At 35.4% G+C, this 21,435-nt stretch overlaps 1 protein-coding gene across 1 annotated transcript in view; it reads left to right on the forward strand.

Annotated features, from left to right (window-relative positions):
* CEP135 (centrosomal protein 135kDa) overlaps positions 1-19,611 on the forward strand; it is a 39,330-nt gene extending 19,719 nt beyond the window's left edge. Inside the window, exons 14-25 of the mRNA XM_010574525.1 lie at positions 6-202; positions 2,861-2,976; positions 3,047-3,201; positions 3,684-3,739; positions 4,767-4,935; positions 8,116-8,226; positions 10,062-10,247; positions 11,205-11,414; positions 12,402-12,604; positions 16,755-16,859; positions 17,275-17,421; positions 19,590-19,611. Coding sequence (XP_010572827.1) covers positions 6-202; positions 2,861-2,976; positions 3,047-3,201; positions 3,684-3,739; positions 4,767-4,935; positions 8,116-8,226; positions 10,062-10,247; positions 11,205-11,414; positions 12,402-12,604; positions 16,755-16,859; positions 17,275-17,421; positions 19,590-19,611 — 1,677 coding nt within the window. The remainder of the gene's footprint in view (positions 1-5; positions 203-2,860; positions 2,977-3,046; positions 3,202-3,683; positions 3,740-4,766; positions 4,936-8,115; positions 8,227-10,061; positions 10,248-11,204; positions 11,415-12,401; positions 12,605-16,754; positions 16,860-17,274; positions 17,422-19,589) is intronic.
* The last annotated feature ends 1,824 nt before the right edge of the window (positions 19,612-21,435 follow it).

Here is a 21,435-nt window from a genome sequence, read left to right on the forward strand (position 1 = left end):
GATAGCTTTCTACAACAATAACATGTTTGGTTATTTTTTTCAAATTGCAGTTTGAGATGGAAAGGTGTGAACTAAAGACTACAGTCTCTATCCTGAAAGAAAGAATAAACTCTTTGGAAAATGAATTAAAATTGAAGTCCAGTAAACTTGCCCAGACATCTGATGATTCTTCTCAATTTAAAGCTGAGATTTGCTCACTTCAGTAAGTCTAATAGAGAATGTGGTGGTCTTTCACAGATGCTAACATAATGTTATTTGTTCTGTGACTGTATAGCAGAGTTGAGTTCCTGCGAAAGACCATAAAATATTTCCAAACCACTTGGTACTGTTTTTGTCTTAAGGAAAGGTAAATATGAGTAAGGAAAGTGCTGTGGTGGCTTTTCACAGCAAGCTTCTCCTGGACTTATTTGAAGATCAGATATACTGATAATTTTTATGGCTAATTGCAAATGAAAATTTGCTCCTCCTTTTAGAATTGCTTCATCTAACAACCATGTTCTCTGCTTCTGAATGTAGCAGAACAGAAAATCTCTAAAAGGATTTCCAATTGCTGTTTGTTAAAAGGAGGATGGATGCCTTTGCAACTGCAGCAGTAGGACCAAATTGTGTCGATTTTACAGAGTTGTCAGTAATACTGAAAATTTTTGCCAAGCATTAGGCATTGATATTCCACAATTGAGTGGTTCATGGAGAGTCATTCCGTAATAGCATTTTACTTGAGCTACTTTTCTTGTATCACTCTTATATGCTAGTACGATCACATACGTACTACAGTGTTGAGAGTTGACGTCTTGCGATCCATAGACACAGTCTTTGGGGATTTGACCAACTTGCTCAGAACTGGAGGATCAAGTATACTCATGTATTTTTAAGGCCTATTTAAACTTGCAGGATCATTGCTGCACTCTTTTAAAAGTTGTTTTAGAAAAGAGGTTCCATCAGCTATCTAGATGTGATGGAATAGAAAGGCGGCTTAGAGAAAGTGGAAATTTGAATAAATCTGGGCAGAAATTTGGAAATCTGGTAATTGGTTTAGGTGGAAATGACAGCCTTTGATGTAAGAGATCACTACAGGATAGGTAATGCTGTAGGTGAGATCTTTTGGAAGTTTTACAAGGGAAACCAGGGTCTGTGCCTCACACCCTGCAACCCCGCCCACACCTGAACAGTACTATACTGCACTGTATAACACTACAATAGCAGGGTGGATAATTAGGAAGAACTGAAGCTGAGAAGCAGGCCTTGGAGTTCATCTAATGCTCACAATTACGCAGAGAAGGCTGTTAGTAAAATGATTAGTATATTTGTTGGTCAAATTGTGACAACATTCATAAAAATGAAATATCTTGTTAGGTTCCTTATAATTTTAGTGGAAAGCATTGGTATTATAAAAAGGAGGAGAAAAGGAGTAGGGTTACAGTCATTTCAGCATTTGGTTCTATTTTGTGCATGGTGGCAATTTGTTATAGCTTTGTTTGGGACCTGCTCCCATTTGTTTTTTTCCCCCTCTAAAGCTTCACTCTAAACTGAGTGAGAGTAATCTTTATCTGCAGACATGCTGTATTCCACATTGGTGTTGGGTTTTTTTTTTTAATAAAAAGCTTCTCTAGCTTTTGTGGGATCCCACTTCAGAGGGATGTTTATTTCCTGACCTGTTTTGTAAATAATCCATTTAATTACTTTGGAGTTTCGTTTTGCATTCTTTTTTTCTTAGGTCATTTTGGTATTTCTTGCTAAGCAAACCAACTATGTAGGTAGATGGTTTCATACATCTTTCAGCCTCTGTATTTCTTAAAGTAGGATCAGAACTGTAGCTGGGAGTTTGGTTGCTTCTTAAAATGTGGTGTGGCTGATAATCACTGCTGTGAGCTACGTATCAAAATCTTTATAAAGCGAAGAGTCAAAAGACATGAGTAACAAGAGTTACATGATGAAGAGTAACAGAAATCTGAGGAATTTAATGTTTCAGATTGTCATGGTGATTCCACTGAGGTTCCATTGCTCCATTTTGGAATGCTGTTGAGGTTGACTTGCTGCAGGGGTCCAGAGCAACCAAGTGGTGTGTCCTGGTTTCAGCTGGGATAGAGTTAATTGTCTTCCTAGTAGCTGGTACAGTGCTATGTTTTGAGTTCAGTATGTGAAGAATTTTGATAACACTGATGTTTTCAGTTGTTGCTAAGTAGTGTTTAGACTAAAGTCAAGGATTTTTCAGCTCCTCATGCCCAGCCAGCGAGAAAGCTGGAGGGGCACAAGAAGTTGGCACAGGACACAGCCAGGGCAGCTGACCCAAACTGGCCAACGGGGTATTCCATACCATGGGACGTCCCATCTAGTATAGGAACTGGGGGGAGTGGGGGCAGGGAATCGCTGCTCGGGGACTAGCTGGGTGTCAGTCAGCGGGTGGTGGGCAGTTGCACTGCGCATCATTTGTATGTTCCAATCCTTTTATTACTACTGTTGTCATTTTATTAGTATTATCATTATTAGTTTCTTCTTTTCTGTTCTATTAAACCGTTCTTATCTCAACCCACGAGTTTTACTTCTTTTCCCGATTTTCTCCCCCATCCCACTGGGTGGAGGGGGGAGTGAGTGAGCGGCTGCGTGGTACTTGGTTGCTGGCTGGAGTTAAACCATGACATGGTGTTGGCCTCAGCAATCCTTAATAGCCCTCTCTCTCCCAGAGGGAGAGAGGGGACTGGTTAGTATGACATAACCCTGTGCTGCTGGTTGGTACGACACGACCCTATCATGAGGTTATGGTGAAACTGTTCCATCATTTGGAGCAACTGTGAAGAGCCAATAAGTTGATGACCCTGAATAGGTCCCAAACTTTTTTCAACTGTATACTGATTTTTTCCAGGCTCTTAAATGACCAACTCCAGAGGTCTGTTGAAGATTTACAGCACCGATTGTCCCTCAAAAAGGATGAACTGCAGTCAGCTCAAGAAGAAATTGTAAAGCTAGAGGAGAAAATAGGTAATCACTAGTTATTTTTATGGTTATTTCCTGTTTTTAAAATAGAAAGTACTTATTCTTTTATTTATAGATAGGTTAAATCAGAGGAGCACTTCACAGGATGAAGCAGTCAATGTGCTTAGAAGTACTATTACTGTTTTGGACAAAGAAAAGGACAGTCTTCAAGAAACCGTAGATGAAAAAACAGAAAGAATTGCATGCTTAGATGACAACTTAGCTAACAAGGTATGTGCAGTAAAAGTACTACTTCACAGTGCATCTGGGGATTTTTAAAGCAGTTACATTTTAGGGAGACATTTTTGCCTTGATGACAAAGCCTGTGCAGAGCTCTAGGCATCCCATAAACACTATGTTTGGACCTACCCAATACAAAGAGTCATTTGCCAGCTCAATAGCATTTTATGATTGTTATGACACTCCAAGAAAATAAAGAAGTATTTTTTGCATTTTGCACTTGGAGGTATTTATTGAGATATAAGTTTCTAGCCTGAGGTGACAATCTATAGCTGTCTTCCATCTTTTTTGATGACAAGACAATCCTTTCCCAGTAAAGAAAAGAAGCTTGGAAATTTGAATGTGCAAAGATGCAGTTACTTATTGGTGAAGGATTTAAATAAAGGTTTAAATTTAAAGTTCTTTAACTTGAAGTATCCTGTTATGTTGCAATAGAATAATACCTAATACAACTTTTGCTTTTATTTTTGTAGGAAAAAACAATTACTCATTTACGTCTAACTCTCTCTGAGCTGGAGTCCTCAGCAGAGTAAGTAAAGACTCGGATGCCTTCTTCAGTGGTTTTATTTTAAGTGAAAGTAGATGACTAATTTAGTTATTTTGGTGAAATGGAGTTAATTCTGTTTAAGTCAAGTAAAGGAGTGTAGTGTGTTGAGAAAGATGTCCACAACTTTTGAAGAGGCTTCCCCTGCAATTGTATTGCAGGCTGCAAAGATACTATTAAGACGGCCATTAACAGTTGTTTGTCTATATTTATTTTCAGAAATTGGTAACGTTTCTTAATTCTCAGTTAAGAAGTAGTTTTTAGTATTCTAACAACTCCACTAGATATTATTAGATTGACCCAGGTAAAACTCGGAGCTGAACTCTTAATTATTGGCAAGTTAATTCATCCAGCTTAAGCTACTGGTACAGTCTTAATTAAAATAAAGTTATGTAGTTTTTAGCTGGGCTCATCTGATCTTTCCTTCTTGCTTCTTTTTAAGCATGACTTTTAAAACTATACCTTTTTAAAAGAAAATATTTAAACACCAATATTTAAACATCTGAAGACCAGTGTAACTGAATATTTAGTACATTGATGCATGAAGTATCTGTGGTAAAAAACTAATGCAAAAGTTCACTTAAATTCACACATATTTATATTTCTACTTTTTCATTTAATCTTTTCCTTACTCTTTTGATTGTTGTCTTTCAAGTGTAAGCTTGTCGTCTTCCTTTATGGTTTATAAAATATGCAATGGCTAGCATACTGTAACCACTACCAAACACAGATAAACATAAGTATCTGTAATCGGTGTTTGCATAATAAGATACATCTTACCAGATACATCTTCAAATTTGAAGATTAATTCCATTTTATTTGTGCATATTGACATTTTACATCCATAGCTTATGTTTATGTTCAGACTCAGTTTGTCAGCCTTCAGAGCAAAAATTTTACCTTTTTAAAAAAAAAAAAAAGTTTGTATATCCAAAATCCATGACTGATCATTTCCAGTGGTATGTGGTATAGTGTAAGAATACACAACTTAAATAAGATTTCCACTTGATAGCCAGATGAAGGACATGCTGAGCAACAGAGACCATGAGATATCTAGCTTACATCGCCAGCTTGATATGTCCCACATAGAGCTTGCAGAAACAGAAAGAGTAAAGGAAATGGCTCTGAAAGAAAACCGACGATTGCAAGATGACCTAGCTACAGTGGCCAGAGAAAACCAGGTATGAAGGCTGTACGTAATACTGAAGTATTAAACTATTTATTGTTTGGTTACCTATTGTGGTACATCAAAACCACTATACGCTCAAACTTTATTTGGGATGTTTAATTATTGGTATTTCTTGAACACTGGGATATTAAAAAGGACTGGGCAGAAATTGTAAAAGCAATTGCTTTAGATACTTAAGCGTAATCAGTACAGTGGGGGAGAAACAGACAAGCTTTCAGTTTAGTCACACTTCCCCAGTTTAAAAGAGATCTAAATAAAATAAATCTAGGACATAATTGTTTATAGTAGAATGAAATTATGTTAATTGGTTATATCACTTGGTAGTTGGTATTTAATTAGTAAAAATTGGGGTTTATTATCTGTGGAACAGGGATTATTGACAGCAAGAAACCACAAAAGCAGATACCAGGTTATTAGTCAGGTGAGCGGGAGAGGGAGGGGGAGGAGACTGCTAGCACATCTTAATTTGTTCTGGTGCATAGTGATTCACTAGTTTCATCCATCTAGTTTCCGTGAAGCATTGGATGTATTGAATGAGGTATGCCATGTTTTAAGGTTAGAATGTTTTGGAATGCAGATTTTAATGTTTGTGTTCTGTGAGCCTTGGTAATGGTGGCTGTAAAGAGGTATTGGCAGGTTTTTAATTTCCCATTCTGGCAAGGTTAGTTGCTGTTCATTTGTGTTGCTCTGCAGGAACTTTGCTTTCACTGATGAATTGGGAAGGGTTAGTGTTAGGGGGGAAAATATAACAGGGCTTAAAAGCTGCAAGACAGAGGGATTGAAGAAAACTTATTTTTAAGGTATGATAGTCCTGATTAGTCTGAATTTGGTTCCTGATTTCAGCAATGGATAAGGTTGCACAGTTAATGGGAATAGGAGGGGTTCCCTTTCCATTGTGTCAAGGTTGTGTGGGGTTCTTAGTGAATTCAAAGGTGCCATCTATTTCCCTGGAGAAATGTTCTTATTGGATTATCTTGGTAAGGTAGGTGTCATGGTGAGGTGGTGTCTTAGAGTTCAGCTGTATATTGCAGCTTTTTTTGTGGGAGGGGTTTGGTTTTTGTGGAGATTCTGTTCAGGTACTTTTTTTGACTGCTTGCAGAGTTTTATGTTATGTATTTTTATTTGTATTAGTTTTATATGATTTCATGTTTCCTTAGCTCCCTAGTAGTTTAGAGTCATACTGTACCTCCTTGCTAACAGCTAGCCAGGCAGTAGCTTTAGGCAAAAAAGCAGGTGGGATTGCCCAGTGGACTCTGAGTTGGTTCATGTGTATTCATGGTCAGCTTTCCCATTGGGAGGTATGCAGTCCCTCTCAGCTGCTGATGGCTAAATACACTTCCTTGTAAAGTGCATGCTATAAAAGCACGACTTAAACTTATGTCAGTTACAGAATCAAAGTTGAAATAAAATCTTTAATGCCTTGAGGAATTACCTATTTCTGTAGGGTATAACTGAATTTTTTATTGAAGGATGAGCTATCTCAAGTTGATGGTGTAGGTTAAATAAAAATTTTGCAAGACAGAAATAGTTGAGAGATTCAGTGAATTAAGCTGTTTGGTTATCATCATTATTATTCTTGTGGCATCTTCATCTTGAGATGTTCTCCAGGGGTCTGCAAGTTAAACCAACCACTGGTGTGTAAGGCTCATTCTTTCAAGAGCATGGGGGGCTTATATAGTATATGTCCATTTGCACTCTTCCCAATCATCGTTGCTCCATCTCTTCTTCCTTGAAATTCTCTGCGTCTGGGATCCATGACTTGGAGAGCCTGAAGTGCATTCAGTCTTGTTAATCCCTCACATAGTCTGAGGAATAATGAGTTGGTTTTGTGCACCACCTGGTTACTGCTGACCAAAAGCCTCCCAGCTCCAAGTGCATGACATGGATGTCCCTGTACAATAGAGTGTGTACATGGACAATATATAACAAAAATGTCCAGTGTTTTATAGGCTAAGTAACATTTTTTTATTGGACTAAACTTTAGAAAGACTACATAGAGAATACATGAATGTGATTTAAAGAGCTAGCCCAGAATTTTGTTGCACCTCATTACATTCAATTTGTATAGCAAATAGAACTATTGCAGCTCATCATGAGACTCAAATACCTTGTACAATTTTGACACTGTTTGTTTCAATTCACTTTAAATCCCAACACTAAAAATAATCAGCGCTTTATTAGCTAAACCATTTATTTCAGTTCCCCTCAGTCAACCCAGCTGAGTCTGAAGCTAGAAAGTACAATACAGCAAGATGTTTTAAGTAAATGATGTAGTACCCTGAATAGTTCTTGCAAAGCCTACAGTACAATACATAGATATGTGGGTGTATTATTGAAATTAGACATGCCATTCACAGGTATCTAGTAAGGTGAAATATTAAATATTATCATAATGTGATGACTAAAGCTTTCCCAGTGTACTTGGGAAGGCTACCACAGAGACAGGTAGACTGATTTCAGCATATGCTAAATAAGGCACACAGTAAAAAGGGTGCCATTAATGAATATTAATATACCACAAAAAGAAGACGGGAAAGAAATAAGGCAATATCTTCTATTTCCCCCACATTTGATAGTGGGGATAGAAGAAGATACTTGCCTTTTTGGCTGTCTGGATTAGAGGACTCGGAGAAAGGTGAGAGCTGAACCTGAGAGGCCCAGAGTTAGCAGTCCCAACATCCTAAACAAATTCCATTCCATTTTTGATGTCTAAATATGATCTTAATAATACATTTAGTTACTTTATCTTGCAATTCTACTTTAAAATAAATGTTCTTTTGTTATAAAGTTGACTTTCTAGTGACACAAAACTTGCCTTCACTCGGGGATAGTGAATCTTAAGGCTAGAAAAATCCCAGCTCTCCAACAACTGTGTTGAATTTTCCAAACATCAGTAGGGTGTGTCACCAGGGAAGCTGCAGATTTTATGAACTAGTATGATATTCATTGTTCTTCTGTGATTATTCTTGCCTGGAAGACTCTTTGGTGTATCTAAGGTAATAGGGGATATTTCTGAACCCTACAAATCCCAAAGGGCTTTGACTAACTTACTTAGAAGTAGAATAGAATAAAATCTAGGGCATATGTAGTTACTTTGATTTAGTCTGATGTGGTAATATATATTGATTAATTTACTTAAATGCACTGTTTTGCCTTTATGTTATCTCTTTAGGCTATCAGTACTGAGCTTGAAGATGCAATACATGAAAAAGAAGAAATGAAAACCAGGATTCATAATTATATAACTGAAGTTTCCAGATTTGAGACCTTGATGGCTTCGAAGGTAAAACTATAATCTGTAGGTAGTCATTACCGTTTTCAATAATTCCATTGGTTTTAGAGTATAACACGTTCTCACGAGGATACAATAAAGAAATTAAGAAATGTATAGTTTGGATCCCATTCTCCCTGCGTGTCCCATTTCCTTTTTTTATGTTTTTTTTCCTTCTTTCCTCTGCACTGTTTCAAGCTACTAGTGGATTCTTATAAAACCTTATTAGACCTGAAGCACTGATAAATTCTGGCACATCACAGTTTCATTGATTATGTTTCAGTTGGCCATAACACTGGAGAATGACAAACAAATCATGTTTGAATGTTGTTTTGCTTTTTGAGTTTTGACAAGGCAACTAGTAAAATATCTGGTCCTATTTCATGATTGTAGGCAACAAGCAGCTTATATGATGGTTTTTAATATTTTACACTTTTTAGAAAGAGAAATTTTATATGTAGTTTTGCAGGAAAGTGTAAAAATAGTACATTGGAATGTTTTCTCTATGAATAATAAGAGTTCAGAGTTTTTGCTGTACTGACAAAATGGTGCTCTAGTTAAATGTATTTTGTCGTGATACTTGGATTCACAAGTGTGACGGTGTGAATTAAAACTTATAATCATTTAAAACAAATAGAATTTATGTCAAGACAACATGAACTGGCAAATTTATTATGTGACTTTGAATTGGAAAGAATGAGTTTTGATCTGACTTTGACTTGCATGTCTAGATGAATGCATATAAATTCAAACACTTTTTAGAAGTAGAAACTGAAGCATAGAGAAAAAAACATCATTAGTATGTTAGTTTAGACCTCTCAATTTAAAACACTTGAAGTTTAGTTTTTAAGAAATTTATAATATACCATATGTCCAAAGCACTTCAGTTACAGATGTGGCTACATCTTTGGCAAACGAGAATCCAGTTATTCAAGTTGGGTACCAATATGCAGCCAGTGACCAGTTATGAAAGGTTGGTTTCACGGATTTGTCTAGTATTACATCAGGGTGTTGCCTGTGGAGGCAAGGATTTACTTTGCTGTACAGTGTTCACTTGCTTAATCATGAGTTTCTGTTTCCTAATGCCCTGCCTCCATTCTGTCTGCACCTTCCATGTTCTGCAGGAAACAGAAGGAATTTCAAAAACAGTAGCCTTCCTCATTAGATAAATCTGATTCATAACAGCAGCATGCTTATACCTCTCTGCATTACATGAACAGGGGAAGAAGGGGAATGGAGCTAAATAAAGAAGAAAAATTAATCACTGCTGTATAATATGCACTTGTAGTTGGGCCAAATTAAAATTCACAAGCAACATTTGTTCTATCACTGCATAACTTGTAAGCACTAAAGCTTGCAGTTTTGTACTTTTATGATAGACTGCTTAGGTGTATGTGCCCAAATAGTTATCAGTCTTTCAGGCACTGCTGTAATATAGGTATTCGTAAGACCACAGTAAGTGAAAGAGCTGAAAATGGACTCCTGCTGGAATTTCTTGGTAAAGGGCCGCACTAAGATCAGTACACCTCAGTAACGTGACCCTTGACAAAGCAGAGAGATCCAAAATACACCCTCCCCTGGGAGCCTTGAAACTCATTAACAACTGCTAAATGTAAATACTTCCGTTTAATAAAACTGAATGCCATCACTGTATTTATTTGGACTTGCAAAAGGGATGATGATGTTTAGTAATTGCCAGATGGTGGTATTAAGAAAATGGAGAAAGATCAACTTTCTTCTTCTGGGGAAAAAAAACCCCATGTATATTGTAGGGAGTACGCATGAAGTAAGATCAAGCAACTTGAAGGTATGTTGATCATTGCGGAGTGATTTACTGTTTTATCTAGGAAAAAGAAAACCAAGAATTGTTAGAGAAGTTCCGAATGCTCCATATGCAAGCTGAAGACTGGGAAATGAAGGCTCATCAAGCTGAAGGAGAAAGTAGCTCAATACGACTTGAACTCCTTTCTGTAGATACAGATCGGAGACATCTTCGAGAGAAAGTAGAACTTCTGGAAAAAGAGATTCAAGGGGTAATAACTTGTGCAATGAAATTCTGTCAAGGAAAGTGGGATACATTGAAGTGTTTTTTAATAAAGTTAACATACTATTTTTAATGCTGTAATGGAAAATAATTCCTATACATGAATGTTTCAAATGTGGACACTGAGTTTTTGAAACAGTAACTGAGTTCGGTTAGATGTGCTTTCCTTTTCCCTTCCTTCTTTCCCAAAATTAGAATCACAACATATATTTTAATACTTTTAGATCTCTTCTATTGGGTGATCATTGCTATTATGTTATTGTCTCTGTAAGAACCTTTTGTTTAGTTGCTTCAAAATATTTGCATACAGCTTTATGAGCGTTTTGTCAGCTAGCTTTATCAGTATTTTGTAAGCTTAGTTCTTGCATTTCCTTGAAGCTTTGAATGAAGTATTTGAAGCATTGGTGGCTGGAGAAAAGGTAAAAATCTGGTAGTAGTAGTCCAAATCCAGAATCGGGATTCCATAATACCAAAACATAGATCAGTAGCATAGAAAATAATGAGGTTTATATTTTAGAAGCAATAATTTCAGGGAGATCAAGGAAGTTTTAGAATATAATAGTTGTGGATTGACCATATTTTGTCGCATGCTTTTAATTAGCCAAAAAGAGTTAGAGACTTTAATATTAGTATTGGGGGGGTGGAGGGGACGACGGACACGACACAACTTTTAATTTCTCTTCTGAAGCTGGAATCCAGCCTCATTCCACTCTTGTATTGTACTTGTATAATTCTTCAAGATGGTGATTAGTAAACCATCTCTGCAATGTTTAGTTGTTCTTAGCTGTGATTTAGGGAGAGGAAAGGAATGTAATATAAAGTTAATTTTATAGGGAAAGTTAATTTTGAAGGGAAAAGGAAGTATTAAAAACCCCCTGTTATCCAACAGAGAACTGTTAACTCAACATTTAACACTGATGGGGTATCCATATTTGCCTTTGTTTAGCATATCGTTGCACATCAAGCCTATGAATCTCAGATCTCCTCCATTACAAAAAATATGTCCAAATTGGAAGAGGATATTAAACGTGAAAATCAGGATAAGTCTTCTGTGTTGGCAGACCTGGCTTCTGTGAGGGAACTCTGTGTGAAACTTGAGTCTAGCAAAGATCTTTTATCTCGACAGCTGACATCCAAAAGCATGGATTATGAAAGGGTAAGCAGCAATGACAAATTTTATTTGCTATAATAAAATATCTTCCTTTGCTTTTAGTGTTTTTTGGAGAAAAGAATAAATTACTTCTGAGAGCAAGATAAGTTAATTTACATCACTAGTTTTGCATTTATATATAAATTACAAATTTTGCAGTGTACAGATCTATATCTGTTTTCTGTACAAAAAGAAGTTTCTTTCATTCATTATCACTACAAAATGTGGCAGCAGTAGTTTTTGCTATACCACAAAGACAAATTGTATTTATTTGATTTTATGTACTGTTTTTTAATTTACTCAAATTTTCAAATTTCATAAAAAGTGAATAGTGCACTTCTTATTTAGATATTAAAGACTTTTCCCTAATGGATTTTTTCAATTAAATTGAAATTTAGATTCAGCTGAAGCTCAGCTTCAGTAATATTTTCAAATAGTTTAAACAGTTCTAAATATCCATAATTTCTAAACTTTTTTCTTTACAGCCGATTGTGTTGTCTTTACTTAGTGACTTGGTCAGGCTTTCTGTTACTGTAATATTCAAGACATTGAGAACAATAGTTCTCATCCCCACAGAATTTGTTTATATTCATAGAACTGATGAGGAAAACAAACATTCCTACATTTTCAGTAAAAGCCAAGAAGCTAATTGTGAGCTAACCTAGTTGAATAGAATGAAGTATAGTAAATACTGGTTTTCTACTTGTGCAAAAGCCTGCTGCTGTTAAAAGCCAATTAGTGTTCTGGGTAATTACCTAAGCATTTCCAGCACTCAGTAATCCAGCTCCCAGTAAAACATTTAAGAGATGTACAGCTTGAATAGTGTTTAACTAAGTATAGTTTTAAATAATTGTAGGCTTTAATTTGTTTTGTGAGCTCAGTTTCCTTTTCAGTTTTATGAAACTTTCAATCATTTCAGTTTTTGTAACACTTGTTCCCGGAAGAGAACTCTGTGTTTGTAAACCAGTGTATTAATAATGTATTGTGCCCTAGGTTCTAGGTGAATTAGAAGATATAAAATCAGAAGCAGAGTTGCTGAAAAAGCAGTTATCAAGTGAGAGACTTACAGTTCAGAATCTTGAAACATTGCTGGCTACTAGTAGAGACAAAGAATTTCAGAATCATTTAACATCCCATGAGAAAGATTCCGAAATTCAGTTATTGAAAGACAAGCTAACACTCGCCGAGAGCAAACTGTAAGTTTTAACAAGTGCGTGTATGTGTTATGTGGTTTACAAAGAAACTTTTTCTGTGTGACAACACTTACTCACAAAGTCAAATTCTTGATGTTCAGTATGGCTGAGCAGATTTTTGCAGCAATGTCTTCTGGCCTTTCATGGCATCGTTTACTTAACGTTTCTTTACAGATCTTTCATATCACTTTCATTAATCAGCACTCTGGTGGACATCAGTTTAGTACAAGCAGTAAACTTAAACAGGAGTTCCAAAGGAAACCTACTATAAAAGGAAGGAACACCCTGCTGAGTTTTCAGTCTTGAGAACAAGCACTCAGTTTCTGTTTGGATTTGTCCCCAGTCTGACTCCAGAAAGTTTGCTTCACATTCTCTTCTGGTCATGACTCTTTCTCACATCAGTCAGGCACAGGAGGTGATACCTTTCCTGAAGCTCACTTGTCTGATATAACTCTGCCATCTTTTTAGTGCGATCATTAAAATCCTTTCCTTCTGAGCTTCTTAGTGGACATAACTACCTTATGGCAAGGTAGCTGACCTGTTGCAGACATTATTTCCACTACAGAACCAACCAACCCATGATAATTTGTAAATTTTTTTTAGCTGTTGAGTACATCTATAAATGTATGTCTGCATTGCAGTATGATTTGGATATTTAACCTTTGCATCAGAGTTAACAATTCTCAAAATAGATAACCACCTCTTTCACAGGTTCTGATTTTCTTCTTAGCTTCAGGAAGCAATCTAATTCAACTCTGCTTTTTAAGCAAAATGTCATATTTTTATTTGGCTTTGAAGAGTTTAACTATGAGCTTAATTATTAAGAGAACACAAATTTTCTTAGTCTTGAACTATGTTTTACGTTCTTACATTGGAGACTATTCTGAAGTCCTAACTCCTTTAGAGCAATGTGGATTCATCAAGCATCTCAAAGCAAATTGAAAGTAAAGTTTTAACATATGTGTACTGCTCACAAAAAAAATACCAAGTAGATTAAATCAATGGTAAATGTGAATTGCGTACCTACAGAAGATGCCTGTTGCCCTTACTTTGATTAAAGTAAGAATCACTTACATAATAAATAGTGAAGTCATAGTGCTTTCAAAAAGCAAAAGTACTTTTGCTGCTATTAATATTTACTGTTAAGGAAAAAGTCCTGTATCATTTATTGTTCCTTTGAAATATAAATGGAAATTAACCTGACACCTACAATAACTGTGGCCAACAGTTTCCATTATAGCTAACTGCAACTTCTTACACTGTGCATCTGCCTAGAGTAGAAAACTTTAACACTCTTATAAAAGAAAGACTAATCTGTTTGGAACAATGAAGTTAAGGCGATGATATTTTGTGTATATGACACTCGTGTACAAGAGAAGTGGGGGATTTAAAAAATTTTCTTCATGATATGGAGCAGGGAATTGGAAGTTTCCATGATATGTGTCATCATGACATGATAATTCTCCTGGGCATACATTAGCCAGTGTGGTATCTCTGCATTAAATAGCAAGAAGGCGGAGTAGCAGCTGAATGTAGATGTTGATGAAGAGTGAAGTCAAAGTAGAATTTCAGAAGAACACATACACTCACTTAGTAAATGCTGAGGTAGGGAGAGAAAGGAAACATATAGAAGGTAAAAGGACAGATCATGCTTCCTTATGAGATGCAGAATATAGCATACCTAAACAGTTAAAAGCTATCTGTAACTTGGTGATGCAAATGTGCAAGTAAAAATGCTTTTGGTTGATTTACATAAAGGCAACAACTTACCACTGACAATGGTCCACCTCAAGTAGCAGTGATCGCAGTGAATCTGTAGATGATGACATTATTAATCGCCCCTGTGCAACTCATTGCTTCATGTTTTAGAATTGCTGAGTTTTGTTTACTTGGGGGGAAAAAAGTTAATTGCATACAAAGACCGCAAACTAATGGAATGTCCTGACTATAAAATTAAATGTGAAAGTTACAAAAAAAAAAAAGAAGAAAAAAAAAAAGGAAAGAAGGTAATTTTCATTTAACTTTAATTTAGTTTCTTTTTTGTACAAACAGTATAAAACTCTGTTTAAGTAACTTCATATTAATATTTTCACAATTTTTGTTCTGCACACATTGTAGGGTTCCTTTCTCGTTTGTTGTATATGTCAGTACTTGCATTGTTAATAGGATGGGATATTGCAGGAAGAATGATAAATGTTCTCTTGGAGGAGTAGTGGCTATTTTACTGAATCATTTTCCTCTTTATCTCAAAGGTACTGCATGTTGGTAGGCAAATGTTTGGGTGTGAGAACTAGTTGTGTATACCTGATTTTCTACTATTTGGTTTGTAGTAGTTACAGTCTAAAGAACAGGTACTTTAAATGGTCACAGCTGTGACTGAAGTATGTGACAATCATGTTTGTATCTTGTGAAATATAAAAATTCATTTGACTTGGCAAAATTTCCATTCTAACTGACAAAGATCATGTGTCAATATTTTTGAATGTTATTTACAGTTTTGGTCTTACAATGCCTCTGCTTCCACTCTATTTATAAAATGGTACTGATACAACCTCTGACTTTAGAAGGATTCTCAAAATTAAGTTTAACTTGTGAAGTTCTCCAGTGCTGTAATTTTGAGCTCTGTGAAGAGTGAGTAGTTGTGTTATTCAGAGTACTATTTGGGTGATAGTAGATTAAATGAGATCTCTAGTCTCTACAGTGATTAAGTATTAAATAAACAGAGAATACTGAATAGCTAAACTACTTGTTGAGAGCTATCTGTATCTACTGTGAAAGAGACAGATGTCCTGTGAAAAAATAATATATCATCATGGACTCTTATTATATGATGATTACTGTGCATAAGGTTCCAAATTAAAATATTTCTTAATTATTGAGTGATTTACTTCACAACCTTAGTTTTGTTTAAATGTCATTGATGTGGAATAACCTCAGAACTCACAAAACTGTTTGCTTTCTTTCTTTATTTTACAATAATGATATTGGGCCCTGAATTCTTACCTCCGTCCTGAAAGCATATGCCTGTCTCTGAAGGACTTAGAATAAGATATCATCGAGACCTTTTGTCTTCTGCGTCTGTTCTCAACATACTGGATCAAGATACCATTCTAGGAATTTTACTGATGACTAGGGAACCCAGGAAAAAAATATTATGCGGTTCTTTTTGGATCAAATCTCTTGAGTAGTTTGCATCTTCCTGGAATCAGAGACCAGCGGGTGCCAGCCAGGAAGTCTGTGACTGAGCTAGAAGTGGAACTCATTTTTCAAAATTCCAAGTCCAGTGCTTTAGCAATAAACTAGTACATCTTTGCTTCTCCAGAAGTGACTTTTGAGCACTCTGCCTCATATTGGCTTTGAAGACACTGTGGAATACATAGCTGTCTAGATTCTGGTTTAGACAACTTATTTTACACTCAATGACCTTTATTTTTTTTTGCTTGCTTTATAATGCAATTAATGGTGTTTTGCAACAAAGCATTGACTCGTCCAAGCTGATGATTTGCTAAGAAGTATACTTAATAATGTTACTTAAGATTTTCAAGGCTGCTTTTCATTTTGATTCTTGCAGTTGAAACAGTTGGGCCCAAACCCCAAGTGTAGTTGACAAGCTTTCGTACTCTGGGTTTTGCTGGTCTGAGCTTGCATTAATACAGCTTTTGCTAAGATTTCATTCAGCTGCTAGCCAGATAGTTCTGCCTACTTGATATAATTTTTACTGAAGCCGTATCTGTTACATTTGATTTGTTGTGGATAGTTACTACTTTTTTCTTCTTCCTCTAAGTGTATACATAAAGACCACCTCGCATTGCAACAGATGATAGTAAATCAATAAATTAATGATTTAATTGTTTTTTCTGTTCTTATAAAACATGTTTGTGTTTACCTTTGTCTGAAAAAGAACATGACGTATTGCAGTAAAGATGTAGTAAGAGGCTTGCCAGCTTCTCACGTCTTTCTCACCTTAGGTTCTGCCAGAAATGTTTGGTTGCATTCACTTGGTTCTCGCTGCTTCTAATTTGTCTTTCATTTGGTCTGTGTGAAACAACATGTTCAGTATCTATTTTTGTTTTATCTTGCTCTAATTCATCTAAGCTCCTAGTTGACAGTGTTCAAAAGAAACTTTGTTGCTTCTCATGATTTTTTTTTTTAGAAGCAGCTATAATAGAGAGGTTTCCATACTTCGAAGTAAAGTTGCACAGCTGCAGACTGACTCTGATGTTTTAAAAAGGCAACTGACAACTGAACGATTTGAACGGTAAGATGCTGTTTCTTCAGTGAGGTGACTCTTCTTGTTTCTTCTTTCTCACTTTTAAAACTGTTGCTTTTTTCAATAATGAGGAACTTTCATGGAAAATTGTGCTCTTATTGTCGTACAAAATGTAATATTCTTATCTTGAAAACTGCTTAATTAAAAAAAACCCCACCCAACTTACACAGTTTCTGAATTCCCTCGTAAATTTTGAGTTTACCATTGAATCTATTTAAAAAAAAAAAATCCCTTCTCATGAAAACAAGAAGAAAGTTGAGTGACATTATGAGAAAAAAAAGGCTCTTTGCAAAGTATTGTGAAAATCACCAAGTAAAAATATGGAAAAAAAGGACGAAAACGTAACTTTTAACATCCTGCAGTACCAAAGTGTTATGTAACTGAAATTGCTATCTGTTGGTAGAGAGCGTGCAATTCAAGAGATGCGTCGACATGGTCTCTCTACATCATCATTACGTGCTTCACCTCCTCTCAGTTCAACATTAAGGTCTCCTTCGCATTCTCCAGAACGTACCGTTGTAAGGACAACTGATCAAGCAACAGCTGAAAAGTAAGCAATTTGATTTTAGCAGATTGTTTCTGTTTAAGAGTTAGGTTTAAACTGTTTCTAAGTAATAATTTTTTAATTATATGAAATTCTTACACACTTTAGGTGGTTCTGAGTTCTTCTTTTGTTGACTCTTCTGCTATAAAATATTGATTGGAAACAATAGATACAAAAGACCATATAATGTAATGGCTTCCCATTCCTGGTTTTGTTAATGGTCTTGCACTAGCTGACAGCTTCCAAATATATATCACCTGCTTGTTATTACTATTAATTATATGCAAATCATAGAATCATTCAGGTTGGAAAAGACCTTCAAGATCATCGAGTCCCACCATCATCCATGCCCACTAAACCATGTTCTGGAGCGCCTTGTCTATGCGCTTTTTGAATACCTCCAGGGATGATGACTCAACCGCTTCCCTGGGCAGCCTGTTCCAATACCTGACAACCCTTTCAGTAAAGAAATTTTTCCTAATATCCAACCTAAACCTCCCCTGCTGCAACTTGAGTCCATTTCCTCTCGTCCTATCTCCAGCCATCTGACAGAAGACATCAGCACCCACCTCACTGCAACCTCCTTTCAGGTAGTTGTAGAGAGCCATAAGGTCTCCCCTCAGCCTCCTTTTCTCCAGAAATACATATTGCCAATTTATTATTGTTAATAGTTTATCTCCAAAAAACGAATGGCTCATATTAAGAGAAATGCCATGAAATTCTCTCAAGTACAGCAATGAAGGAAAGACACTCCATAGGAGAGAGTCCAGCTAATATGCATTCGAACCCTACACATTAGATTAAACTGCCTCCAAAACAAGTGCATAAAAATAATTAATGCATTTTTCATTGATAGTGCTTGAATGCTATAAATGTCTAAGATTGTGGTCACTAGAGTCCATAACAAAGAAATCAAAATCAACCTCTCACCTGTTCATTTTCACTGACGTTTTTGTTCTTGTAGAGGACATTGTTGGTCTAGATGTTGTCAGCTATGTGTTACAGGCCTGATTATTAACTTTATAACCTGTCTGTCCTATACTGCATAATATATTGCAGTGAAGAGTGGAAGGACAGAAAGAGATAGACAAACCAATTGTTTTTGGAAATATGTGTGCTATAACAGCTATATAGTACACTATAACAACTCATGAATCTGACTATCTGACTGCTAAAATCCAAGAAACAGAATTCCAAACTGGTACGATTTTAAACTTTATTTTTGTTGGTAAATACATATGGCTTGTTCTTCAGCTTACTTTTGTTAACAAAAACACAGGCTTCCTGAGAACTGAGGTTGGCATGGCATGATCCACATTGTCAGCAATTTTTCTTTTCTTCTGTGAGTTTCTGGACAAAGCAAAAAAAGGAAACTGTAGCAAATGAGATATTGATAGTGGGGATGAAACAGCAGTTGTGACTTTTGCTTTACTGGGTGAGCCATCAGGCAAACCCTGTTATATTGCAAATCAACATTTTGACTGAGATGATGATAGATAATACACTTCTGAGAATGCGGATCATCAGTAGAGAATTGTCTTTAGTCTTCTTTGCTTTACAGTGAGTCCCGAGAGCAACAAAAATAGTCCAGTTGCTATACTTGAATACCACATAGTGAACTATTTTTGTCCTACTATTTGTGTACTTGGTTTTAACAATGACAGCTCTGTACCAAATCTTATCAGAAAATACCCCATTTTCATGAAGTATGTCTTTTTAAAGAAAGTGGGTTTTAACAACTGAATTCATATGCAGTTTAATTTTTTACTATTTTGCCTTTTAACCCTATCAATGGATTATTACATTAGAATGATCTCAGTAGTGCAATCACCATCGTTCACCCTACTTATTTATTCCTTCCTGGGAGCTTGCCACAGTAAAGCGTACACTGTAATTACTGTTCTGTAGTGTTACAACTGTCTTTTTCTCTAATATGATTTAATCTTTTCAAGAAATTTCCTCTTCCTCCTTGTCTCACACTTACTTTGTTAAGCATTTGAGCAATGAGTCAATGAACTGAATGTAGAGTTTCAGATAATATGCTTGCTAATAATTGATATTCAGAAATAACAGAAGAGAATATGAGGAGGCTAAATCTAATTATTACTTTTAATCCTAATATTCATTAGTAAAATATGATAGCTTTATTTTGAAGTTTTTTCTTTCTCCACCAGAAATGTGAGCTTCAAGGAATAACCAGTACTTGAGTGACTGAAGCATTACCTTGTTACATGGGCTTTTTTTTTTTTTTTTTTTAAATTATGAAGGCTGACTTGTATTCTACCTCTGTTTTCTTCAAATCAGTGATTACCTTTGAAATTTCTGAGAACCAGTGAAGTAATCAACTTTCCAAAATTCTGCTTTCCCAACTGGCTGGGATGACTGGGTTTTGCTGGCTGTTTGACAGGTTTTGTATCAAGGCTAAGTTTTGTTACTATTTTGCAAACATAATAATTATAAGAAGGAAATTAGTATTTGATATGACAATCTCTTGTTTTCATTTTACTATTTTATTTCTGTTTGCATATCTCACATGGTTACAGAAGTTTGTTCCTCTTAGTGTGAGCTAACATACAATAACATACATGATTGTCTTAAAAATGCTGAGCCAGTGTGTGTTTTATACTTGTGACGATTTCCTATGTTTGGGCTTTTAACAAGTGTTTTCTGTTTACAGGTCATTTAAAAGTATTGATTATCTATTTTGTGAATGCATTTTGTTTACTGTACCTTCTCTTAATAAAAAAATATATCAGTTATTCTTTATTAATGTTCTTGTCATGTAACAACTACTCATCTCCCTTTGTTTAATCTTTGTGTGAAATTGCATTTTAAATGTTATCCCAATATTAAATAAAAAGTGAAGAGAAAAATGATATCTTTAAAGATGTATTGAAATCCTTTAAATATAAAACTAATTCTAAAGTATTTTATATTCAAATTTTTAGTTGTATCTGGAGATATTTTTCAAATTTTGGGTTTAAAAGATTAGAACAAACCTGGAATCCTTCACGAAGTTAAGCTCAAGCTGTTGGAGAGGTGACACAGGCCTTTATGTTGTGACACACACATAAATGCAGTGAGAACTAATCTTTAAAATATCTCAGGTATTTAGCAGATGAACATTTAAAATTTAGGCTATGAAGTAAGATGTGATTAGCAATCACAATCTTATGATCTTAAAGTCCCTCTATGCAGATAATTGTATATCAAATCATTCTTCTATTCAAGAACATACTGTTTTCTAATGATTACACACCATTCAGGTTGACATGATATGTATTCGTAGCTATCATGCAGAGGACTAGAAGTGGGAGGATATATTGTTGTACATCCTTGCAGTGGTGAACAGGTAGTGTTCTGCTTGCCTAATGTTGAATAAAAACTGTGATTGCCAGCTAACATTACAAGCATCTCTATGGTGTAAACAACATCTTAAAAGACATGGGGAAAAAAAAAAATTTTTTCTTTTAGATTTTGTCTAAGATTGTTACAGTTAGAAATTACGAAGAATATTGTGTTAACTGGAAATATTGTCTCATTCATAGATAAATAATTGCTGTTACAAGCTGTATAGATATATTTTATTTTTCATATATTGTATTTTGTCAGTTTTGTTATTTAATATGTGTCTATATGTATTAAATTTTACTAATAAGAAACAACTTGGAACACCCATTCAGAAGTACCTGAAAATACTTGTACCACATAAGGCTTCTGAGCCATTGGAAGGAATTGGTTATTTAAAGTGGGTGCATCTCATACTTTTTACTTTTTAGGTCTCTATTTGCCAGTGACAGGAATGGGGAGATCGTCATCTCTAAATGTTACTTATGTATTAATACTGTTTGTAATTAAGTCAGTCATTTCCACTGATGCTAATTGACATTAATTATTCAGGATGAAGCAGTTCAGTAAGAATGAGAAAAGAACTCATGTTCTGCTCTCGATGCCTTTGGTGGTGATTTTTAAATATCTTATTTTGCATATAAGCCCTTTTAAATTGGAATCTGAATTTTT

The sequence above is a fragment of the Haliaeetus leucocephalus genome, unplaced genomic scaffold (genome assembly GCF_000737465.1).
Source record: "Haliaeetus leucocephalus isolate CR32 unplaced genomic scaffold, Haliaeetus_leucocephalus-4.0 Scaffold439, whole genome shotgun sequence".
Taxonomy (NCBI): Eukaryota; Metazoa; Chordata; class Aves; order Accipitriformes; family Accipitridae; genus Haliaeetus; species Haliaeetus leucocephalus.